The sequence below is a fragment of the Hemibagrus wyckioides genome, linkage group LG29 (assembly GCF_019097595.1).
Source record: "Hemibagrus wyckioides isolate EC202008001 linkage group LG29, SWU_Hwy_1.0, whole genome shotgun sequence".
Lineage (NCBI taxonomy): Eukaryota > Metazoa > Chordata > Actinopteri > Siluriformes > Bagridae > Hemibagrus > Hemibagrus wyckioides.
In genome coordinates this window covers 1,842,337-1,852,336 of record NC_080738.1, presented here as the reverse complement: position 1 = coordinate 1,852,336, position 10,000 = coordinate 1,842,337, and the positions used below count along the sequence as shown (strand labels likewise).

Here is a 10,000-nt window from a genome sequence, read left to right as displayed (position 1 = left end):
AAAAGTGTGTTCCGTTAGCGTACACTACGTACTTTTAAGCACTAGGTCACCGTGTGTGGTTTGAGACGCAGCCCTACGCTCACAACTAGCCACCCTGCTAGCAGTTAGTACAGGACAATTCTCCCAGCTCGATTATATATTTAACACAGTTTCGGTTTATAATCGGATCAAAAAACTAGCTCATAATTATGCTAACATGCCCAGCACACACATGAGCTAGCGTGTCAGGTGTGGATTAGCTTTATTTCTGACACTGTGGAACATCAGGATCATGATTTCTCTTTTTTCCTTGTACTTAGCAAAACGGCTAATCCTTTATGTTTTTATGATAGCAGGTTATGCAACATGCTAAGATTCTAGCTAGCAAGCCACAGAGTTTTTTTTTTAAATAAATAAATATATATATAATTTTTTTTTTTTTTATTTAGCAACGTGGCTAATTGTTCTGGCTCCTGTGAGAAGATTTTCAGTCAGTAAAATTCCCACAAGATTTTTTAATTTTATTTTTAAAGGAATTTTTAGCTTTGTTTACCTGCTCATTTAAAAAGAGCAGCTTAATGTTTAACTTTGGTGTGTGTGTGTGTGTGTGTGTGTTTTCTATCTGTCTCATGAGAAACAATCAACAAACTTTGCTGTGGTTTTAAGAAGAAAGGAAAAAACCGCCCCTCTTATACTTTAAGACTTAATTTAAAATTTTCTGATCGTATTAAAAAGGAACATTTTGGTCAGAAATGAAGCGACGTCCAGCAGCTGGACACACCTTCGTTTGCCGTTTAGTCGTCTTAAAGGAAAAGAAATAAACCGCAGATGGAAATTAAACATTAATAAAGTTATTCATTAGCATCATAAACCTCCAGAACTCTGCTAGCTGCTTAAACGTGCCGCAGGTTTCATTATTAGCTCACGCTGTTCCAAAATGGAGCAGCAGATTTACCCAGCTGTGTGTGTGTGTGTGTGTGTGTGTGTGTGTGTGTGTGTGTTCTTCTGTTATGTTTTTTCCAAGTTCTATATGTTCATCTATTATTATTGTTTGTTTCTTTACAGAATATTTAAGTACTGTGTATGTACAGGAATAAAGTACAAATAAAGTGTGTGTGTGTAAGTGTGGGATAGAGAGAGAGAGAGAGAGGAAGTGGCGCGAGAAGGTAATACAACTTCTCTGAATGAACACGGAAGGGAAGATGAAGAAACGGGGTTGAAGAAGAAAAACAATAGAAAGATGATGATGGAGGAGAGAAAGAAAAGTATGTTTTAGGAAAAGGAACGTGAGAGGAAAAATAAAGAGGAAAGAGATCAGAGTGAAAGAAAGAAATAAAGAGAACCTTTAGTGCACTAAAGAGACGAGCAGTGAGAGGTGTCATTACAGCCGTGATTCATTATTCAGAGGAAGCTGAACACACACACACACACACACACACACACAGTGGTTTGGGACACGGCCACACACAGGTCTGTTCATGTGCCCTTTGTAGTGAACATCACTGAGGGTCACTAGATTAGTTTCAGGGACCGAGGTCAAGTCTCCTACTTAAGAAATAGACAGTGTTGTTTGGCTCCGCCCACTTCACTGTTGTATTAAACTTTGTTTACATGTGATATTAATAGTAAACGATGTGAGTTAATGTAATCATCAGAAAGGGAAAAGCGATTTTAAGACCGTCTCAGAGGTCTAGACTCAGAGGTTTAGATGTTTTTAAAAAATTAGATTTGTAACTGCTTCCTCTTTAAGATTATTAAACGGATCCTTCAGGGATTCGCTTCCACTCGCAAAATGACTCCTCGAGTTGTTCAATTACACCAGTGCTTTTACTTCAAGATTCCTGCAGTGATTTACTCATTTTTATAAATGACTCCTCTGGTGATTCATATACACCTGTAAATGACTCCTCTGGTCTGGACTCCTCATTTATACCTGTATGTGACTTCTTTGGTGATTCATTTACACCTGTACAGGACACCTTCAGTGATTCATATACATCTGTAAATGACTCTTCCAGTGATTCATTTACTCATGTAAACGACTCCTCCGGTGATTCATTTACTCCTGTAAACGACTCTTATGGTGATTCACTTACTCCTGTAAACGACTCCTTTGGTGATTCATTTACACCTGTACAGGATACCTTCAGTGATTCATATACACCTGTAAACGACTCCTCCAGTGATTCATATACACCTGTAAACGACTCCTCCAGTGAGTCATATACACCTGTAAACGACTCCTCCAGTGATTCATATACACCTGTAAACGACTCCTCCAGTGATTCATATACACCTGTAAACGACTCCTCCAGTGATTCATATACACCTGTAAACGACTCCTCCAGTGATTCATATACACCTGTAAACGACTCCTCCACTTATTTTTGTATAAGTGCACTACACAGGACTCTCATTACAGAAATTACCAAATGCCTTTTTTTAATCCAACAAATCAACATCTACACAGGACTGGGAGAAAATGCAACATCGGAACAAACAAGAACTAAAATGGAAAAATTGCTAGAGAAGAGTATAGAGGATTCGGTTTCTGCTGGACAAGCCTGGCTCAGAGCTCGGACGAGACGCTACTCCATGGCCTCCTGGTTCTCCTGGTCAGCTGCTCGCTCCTCGCTCGGCTCTTTGCCCTCTTTACTCCTCTTAGACTTCTTATGTTTGTGTCTGCGATGGCCGTCTCCTTCCTCACTGTCATGCCTCCTTCTGCTACTGCTGAGAGACGGTGAAAGAGACAGACGGAGAGACGGACAGTGCATGAGAGACTGAAAGAGAGGTACAGTTAAGGGGCGTGATCTTGTATAGTCTGCCCCAGTGAAGGAAGCATGGCTGTTTATCATCAATCAAATTGCATTAGCCCCATTAAGTGGGTGTGGCTAATGACCATCAGCCCCAGTGTGTATTACCTGCGTGAGGACTTGTGCCTTCCCTCCTCTTTCTCTCTGTGTCTCCTCTCGCGGTGTCTCTCCTCTTTCTCTCGACTCGACCGATCTCGATGTCGCTCGTACCCGCGGTCTCCATAGTCACGGTAACGGTAACGTTCCTCATCACTGTGTGTGGAGAGGATTCATTAAAATACATACAATAAATAACAAAAAATCTGTCAGCCTTGCTTATTCTATATAAATGAATATAATCAAGGAGGTGTAGCTCACCTGTTGTAGGCCATGGAGGAGGGACTATGCTCTCGCTCTCTCTCTCTCTCCCGGTCGTGTCCTCGGTCCCGCGTCCTCTCCCTCTCTCTCTCCTTCTCTCTCTCCTTCTCTCGGCGGGGGTAATAATCCCACTGCTTCGAGTTGTCCATCATCCCGGGCCAGTTGTTCACAGGCCCCTGCATGGGTGGAGGGTAACCCCCTGATCATCACACACACACACACACACACACAGTTCAGAACCTTTAACAGTGAAATATTTACTACTAGTAGTGTTAAAATAGAGGAGGAACTGACCTGGTGGGAAAGGATACGGAGTCACAGGGCGGCAGTCGTATCCTCCTGGGTGTCCACTGCTGGAGAAAATAATAAGAATAATAATTACCACCACCACCATCATCATCATCATCATCAATGGAAGCATCATCATCAGGGTTGTCGTTGTTAACAGTGATGTCAGAATCATCAGTGATCAGTATGAACCACTGTGGGTTAGTTAGCAACATATTACATCAACCTTCTGTTATCTTTTCTTTTTGTAACTTTGCTAAATCTTCATCTGCTAACCAGCTACTAAGAGACACACAGACTGTAACAAATCCTAAACCCTGCCCCCATGATGAGCATCTGAGCTGGACTTACTTGTCTAAGGTCGGCATGAGTGAAGGGGGCGGGCCACTGGGAGGAGGCGGGAAACCTGGGTGCAGACAGACAGACAAATAAACTCAGTCACAAATGCCTTTAATCATGTAAAATAACTTAAGATAAAACTTTTACACATGCAGACAGTAAAACAGGAGGTACCTGGAGGAGGGACGGTGATGGGGACTCCTGTGAGGAACGAGAGAGAGAGAGAGACGTGATCTACTGACTCAGTAATACATGATCATACAGTCTACAGTGTGATACAGTCCACAGTTCCACAGTGTGTGAGAGAGAGAGAGACTCACTTGGTGGAGGAATAAGGGGTGGAGCCTGGCTGACAGGGGGTGGAGGCAGGAAAGGAGGTGGTGGCATGTTGGGAGGGAGGGGCCCTGGGGGGAAGAAGGCAGGCAGTTTGGCAGGTGCGGCCTCGGCTTCAGTGGAGGGGTGTTCAGAGATCACCTGTAAACACAACAACAGATCTCAGAATACACACATCATTATTCACGTGTGTGTGTGTGTGTGTGTGTGTGTGTGTGTGTGTGTGTGTGGGGCTTCAGGTACCTGGATGTTGTTTCCCTCCAGATTGTGTCGGCGTCGTCCCTCCACCCTGCTGATGGTGGCTGTTTGTCCACCAATAACATCAATGGTCCCAGTAGACTTCCTGCGACACACACACACACACTTTACTCAACACAAAACATACACACACACACTCAAGACAAAATATATATCTGAGTGCACCATCAAGAACAGTTTTTATTTTAACTGTAAACTCTATTCTTTTTAATTAACCAATTAGTCATGCATTAATTATAAACCACATCCAGATGTTTTGGAGCTCAGTCATCTCCACACACACATCTGGGTAGATCAAGCATTCGGTTTAAATCAGAGAACAGTAAAGTACACTCCTGCATCTCAGTGGTTTCTTAAACAAAACAGAAATAAACACACAACCACCGTGTGACCAACACCCTGATGAACACTACAAACAAATCACACACAAATAATAAACATCTGTGGAAGCCTGTGGAAAAACAAACAAACAAGAAACCACGCCTGTGTCCACACCCACTTACGTATAATAGGGCGTGTCTTGGGATGCAGGCCCCGCCCACTGTGGAGGGGATATCCTATGAGGGCATGAGTAAGGGGAGACAGGCAGAGAAGAGTTACTGCCTCCTCTCGCACATTAAACACACACACACACACACACACAATCACGATAAACACAAACACAATGGTACAATTCAGAGGAAAATGTAATGACCCATGAGTGTAAACACCAGAACATTTTAAATTAGAGCCGAGACTCTGTGTGTGTGTGTGTGTGTGTGTGTACCTGGCCGGGTTTAGGCCCGTCTTATACAGGGTAGAAGGGGTGGTAAAGTCTGTTTTAGCAACATGAGCAGGAAGTGCAACCTCTTTATCGTTCCCCGTCCTGCCCTGCTGAACCTGAGCAATAAACACAGAGGAACAGGAAGTGTAAAGGTGCAGGAGGAGACAGGAACACCAGCATTATGGGGGTTATAGGTAGAGGCAGCGGGGGATAAGGGGACGGCCGGGGATCGGGAGACTCACAGAAATCTTGCTGGTAGCAGAGCTGATGTTGATGGAGTCGAGGCCCATACGCAGACGCTTCTGTTTCTCACAGTACGCCTTCCAGGTTTCTTCATTAAAACCATAATTAAAGTAGTCCGACAAGTCAGCACCTACACACACACACACACACACAGACACTTAACCAACACTTCAGATGTTCCAGATGTCCCAGCTCCACACTAACTATTTTCTCAACCTCACTCATTAGCTTGCTTATGCTTAGCTTATCGGCAGCCATATTGGCCAGTTGCCTAGCAACGATGTTGTCTCTGCATGAAGAAAACACACACCAGGTTTTCTCCAGGGCTTTTCCTCGAAGGACTCCATGTCCACCTCCAGCACAGGGACACCATTGATGCTGCCTGGAGCCTCGAGATCCACACCTTTCACCTTCGCTCCCACTGAAACACACACACACACACACACACAGAGAGAGAGAGAGAGAGAGAGAGAACAGTGTTATATAGGAAGGAACTTCTACGATGTCTCAGAGTTCATTAAATCCAGATATAGTGAGTTAATTAAAATCCAGTGAAGGTTACAGTAGAGAATAACCCAGCACCTGCTCCATACGGCCGGCTGCCCCCGGTCTTTATGTTCAGATTGACCGGCGCTGCTCCGTACGACCTGGAAATGAGACACGGCTGAGTCCAGTTTAAATGCGTGTGGAATGCAGAGAGGAAATAAATGGTTCTGCTCAGAGCGAAGGCTTTCTTCCTCGACTCACGTGTACTGAGGCGCGCCCGTCTTAATGTCGCCGATGGTAACGCGAACGTCGTCGTCGTCATCGTCGCTGTCGCTCTCGCTGTCCTCGTTGTCGCCCTGCGCCTCCTCCTGAAGGGGAAGAGTTACTCCTGAGTGATTCTCATCTGATTAAACTTCTCTTTATTCTGTACACGATGTAGACGTGATGAAGGTGACGGCACACTGGAACATTCCATCAGCTCACTAACAGACACACTACAGCACACACGCTCACCCTGTACACCCTACAGAGTGCACAGTGAAAAAATTCATTGAGAAATGAATCCCAACAAATCTTAGCTGAATCACAGATGAATCCCAAATGAATCCCAAACAAATCTCAAATGAATCTATAAAGAGCTGACTCCTAAAGAATCCTAAACAAACTGAATCCTAAATTCAGTCCAAAAAAAGTAAAGCCCAAATAAGTCCCAGAAGAGATGAATCCCAAACAAATCCCAAATGAATCTCAGACGAATCCCAAATGAATCTCAGACGAATCCCAAATGAATCTCAGACGAATCCCAAATGAATCTCAGACGAATCCCAAATGAATCTATAAAGAGCTGACTCCTAATGATTCCTAAACAAACTGAACCCTAAATTCAGTCCAAAAGAAAGTGAATCTCAAATCAATCTCAAATGACTCCTAATTGAATCACTTTGGCACAGACAGGACTATTTACCTGACTGGTCACTCCATTCCCAGTGCTGTTCTCCTCAGGGGCTGCAGGAGCAGAGGGGGCACTACAGGGCAACACACACACACACACACACACACGTTATATACAATATAATATCACAGCATAAGAGAATCTGTTTCCAGCATGGAGCACGTGCTCACCTGACGGCGGCTGTGAGTTTGGCCTCCTCTTCCTCAGCCTCTTTGGTTTCTCCTTCATCTGCAGCACAGGTTCAAAACACACAGATGAATAAAGGTACATAGAGCTGGTGCAGAGAAACACAACACCACTCCTCCTGACACGTGAACATACAGAACACCGAGCTACACAAAACCACACAGAACCAAGGTCAAAGTCACAGCTCTGCATTAATACAACATAATAATACAAACAGACATAGAGCTACACTTATAGTGCCAAAAGTATTGGGACACCCCTCCAGATCATTGAGTTCCGGTGTTGTTTTTCAGGGGTTGGACTCCGCCCCTTAGTTCCAGTGAAAGGAACTCTTAATGCTTCAGCTTCATACCAAGACATTTTGGACAATTTCATGCTCTTTGTGGGAACAGTTTGGGGATGACCCCTTCCTGTTCCAACATGACTGCACACCAGTGACCAAAGCAAGGTCCATAAAGACATGGATGAGTGAGTTTGGTGTGGAGGAACTTGACTGTCCTGCACAGAGTCCTGACCTCAACCCCATAGAACAGGGGTCCCCAACCACTGGACCTGGTTTTGCCAACAAATGCCCGAAATCGGAGACAAATCGGAGCTCGAGCATGCGAGTGATAATCACGCAGTGTGAATGACCAAAGAATCGCCGATGAATTGCCAACTCCCGTGAAATATTTGGCATGTTAAATATCAGGACCTGTCGGCTACTCAACGTCCTGCAGTGTGAAAAGGAGGTCTGACTGAAACATACCTCAGTGATGACCTACAGCCAATGAGAGAGCGAGATACAGGGCAGCGGTCAGTTCGGGGAGGAGTTATAGAGCACAATATCAGCAAGCACAGCTTCAGTTGAAGCACAACATTATAGTTTAATAGAGTTTATAGGTTTATATCGGAAAAAAATGTCTTAAATATAGTTATATCAAAATAAATAAGCTTGACAATTACATCAAACAGAAATATTTACCTGACCAGCAGCACACTGCAAAATTATTCATTTGTGTATAAATTCATGGCCAAATTTGTTTGTGGGGCTTACACAAATATATATTATGACTGACTAATCATCCAGAATGTATCGCTAGTACCGGTACCGCGATATCACCAGATCAGTGATGTACCGCGCAGCGCTGCTCGCGCGCATCAGAATTCTAGGCCCCGAAATGTGCTTAAAATCGAAACGCAATCGAACTGTACATTAATAAGTGGATGATGAAGTGCAGTGTACAGAGAATGTCTGGAGAATGAGAGTGAAACTGTGTGATAAGTGTAGAATGATATCTCACCGCCGTAGAGCCATTCCTCCTCCTCATCCCCCACAGGAGGATCCGCCGCCGCCGCTGTTACTGTTTTCTCCGCTTCCTCCGAGGACATTTTGTTATTTTTTTTTACGTCCCCTGAATGAAAACCCGACCCAAATGTCCGAGTCTAAAACGAGCACCTCAGCACCAGAATCGTGGAGGAGCAGGAGATTATCTGTACACAACACATGAAGATAAACACTCTCCCTCTGCACTTCCGGCTGCTCGCACACTCTGACGCAGGAAGCCGCGGATAAGCGCGACTTCCGGTGCACAATAAAAGTCTACAAGGGGGTCAAAACTTCCGGTTTATTTCGTAGCGCATTTACGTTATAAAAAATGTTTTTTTTTTGTGTGTGTGTGTATAATTAAAACAAATAAAGTAATAAAAACGCGACATTTGAATTCAAATATAAAGATATATTCTAAGACATATTATATAAAAAATAGTTTTATGTTGTTTTGCCAAGTTGCCTGGTGATAAAATGACTGGCAGGAGATGATCCCAAACAAATCCCAAACAAACCTCAAACAAATCTCAAATGAATCCCAAACAAATCCCAAACAAATCTCAAATGAATCCCAAACAAATCCCAAACAAATCTCAAACAAATCCCAAACAAATCTCAAATGAATCCCAAACAAATCCCAAACAAATCTCAAACAAATCCCAAACAAATCTCGAACAAATCCCAAACAAATCTCAAGCAAATCCCAAACAAATCTCAAACAAATCTCGAATGAATCCCAAACAAATCTCAAACAAATCTCAAATGAATCTCAAATGAATCCCAGACGAAATGATATATATATATATATATATATATATATATATATATATATATATATATGTGTGTGTGTGTGTGTGTGTGTGTGTGTGTGTGTGTGTTTAAATAAATAAATTAACAAAAACAAAACAACAAAATAAAAACTCTTGATATTTATTTTGAAATCGCACAAACAGGAAGTGACGGTTTCTACGCCCCGATAAGCCTGTGCCGTTATTCAGGACCGAGCGCAGCTTTATAAGAGCTAATAATATTTAGAGAAATAACGGATAGAGAGAGAGAGAGAGAGAGAGAGAGAGAGAGAGAGGATATTTCTCCTGAATTGTGTGAATAGAGAGAGAGACGCTGTGATCGTGAGGCAGTAATAAAGATGCCCAGTGCACTGAGGAGGGGATGAAGGGCCTGTCTTCAGCTCAAAGACTTTCATTTCCATAAAATAAACAGAGAGAAAAACAAAACAAAACAAAATGTCCGGAAAACACTTTAATGTGCATGAAGTGGGCTGCTGCATTAAATACTTCATCTTCGGCTTTAATATTATATTCTGGGTAAGCTGAACTGTTATTATCATCATTATTAGTCATCAGAAATCATCCATCTGTTAATTATACCTTACACACAGCTATTACTTATTATATATACTTTATATACATGACATAGACTTATAGAGCGTTAATAACCACGTGACTGTTCAACATTAATAATAACGATTCTCCGGTATTGCATTTGGTTTAGTGTGAAGTGTCTTTCTTGTCTAGGATATTCAGTGTTTGAGTGTGTGTGTTTTTGTGTGTGTGTGTGTGTATGTGTGTGTGTGTGTATGTGTGTTTGTGTGTGTGTGTGTTTGTGTGTGTGTGTGTTTGTGTGTGTTTGTGTGTGTGTGTTTGTGTGTGTGTGTGTGTGTTTGTGTGTGTGTG

General features: G+C 42.8%; 3 protein-coding genes across 6 annotated transcripts in view; 2 read left to right on the top strand and 1 right to left on the bottom strand.

The window, feature by feature from the left end:
• Positions 1–1,091, top strand: part of chic2 (cysteine-rich hydrophobic domain 2) — a 19,545-nt gene extending 18,454 nt beyond the window's left edge. For both annotated transcript variants that reach the window (XM_058385134.1, XM_058385133.1), the window contains exon 6: positions 1–1,091. This exon is cut by the window's left edge and continues 837 nt beyond it. The gene's annotated coding sequence lies outside the window, so the exon portion shown is untranslated.
• Positions 1,092–2,395: 1,304 nt separating this feature from the next.
• Positions 2,396–8,546, bottom strand: fip1l1b (FIP1 like 1b (S. cerevisiae)). 3 transcript variants are annotated; one of them, XM_058385102.1, is made up of 17 exons: positions 8,281–8,546; positions 6,982–7,039; positions 6,824–6,884; positions 6,121–6,227; positions 5,956–6,020; positions 5,684–5,794; positions 5,373–5,503; positions 5,134–5,246; positions 4,871–4,924; positions 4,353–4,452; positions 4,097–4,250; positions 3,951–3,977; positions 3,789–3,843; positions 3,444–3,502; positions 3,150–3,348; positions 2,901–3,044; positions 2,396–2,709 (listed from the first exon to the last, which is right to left on the bottom strand). In XM_058385102.1, exons 1-17 carry the CDS (start codon positions 8,366–8,368, stop codon positions 2,568–2,570), a joined length of 1,668 nt encoding a protein of 555 aa, XP_058241085.1. In that variant the 5' UTR covers positions 8,369–8,546; the 3' UTR covers positions 2,396–2,567. The 3 variants fall into 3 exon arrangements, with proteins under 3 accessions (XP_058241085.1, XP_058241086.1, XP_058241087.1); XM_058385103.1 differs by having other exon boundaries at positions 3,444–3,499; XM_058385104.1 differs by lacking the exon at positions 4,871–4,924.
• Positions 8,547–9,262: 716 nt separating this feature from the next.
• tspan5b (tetraspanin 5b) overlaps positions 9,263–10,000 on the top strand; it is a 14,912-nt gene continuing 14,174 nt past the window's right edge. Inside the window, exon 1 of the mRNA XM_058385116.1 lies at positions 9,263–9,631. Within this exon, the coding sequence (XP_058241099.1) occupies positions 9,551–9,631 (81 nt within the window). The 5' untranslated portion in view covers positions 9,263–9,550. The remainder of the gene's footprint in view (positions 9,632–10,000) is intronic.

Excerpts from the sequence above, each read along its gene's own strand:
- fip1l1b (XM_058385102.1), bottom strand. The coding sequence starts at position 8,368 with ATGTCCTCGGAGGAAGCGGAGAAAACAGTAACAGCGGCGGCGGCGGAT. Across the intron at positions 3,978-4,096 it reads ACCCCTTATTCCTCCACCAA|GAGTCCCCATCACCGTCCCT; the intron begins GTGAGTCTCTCT and ends CGTTCCTCACAG. Across the intron at positions 3,503-3,788 it reads CTCATGCCGACCTTAGACAA|CAGTGGACACCCAGGAGGAT; the intron begins GTAAGTCCAGCT and ends TATTTTCTCCAG.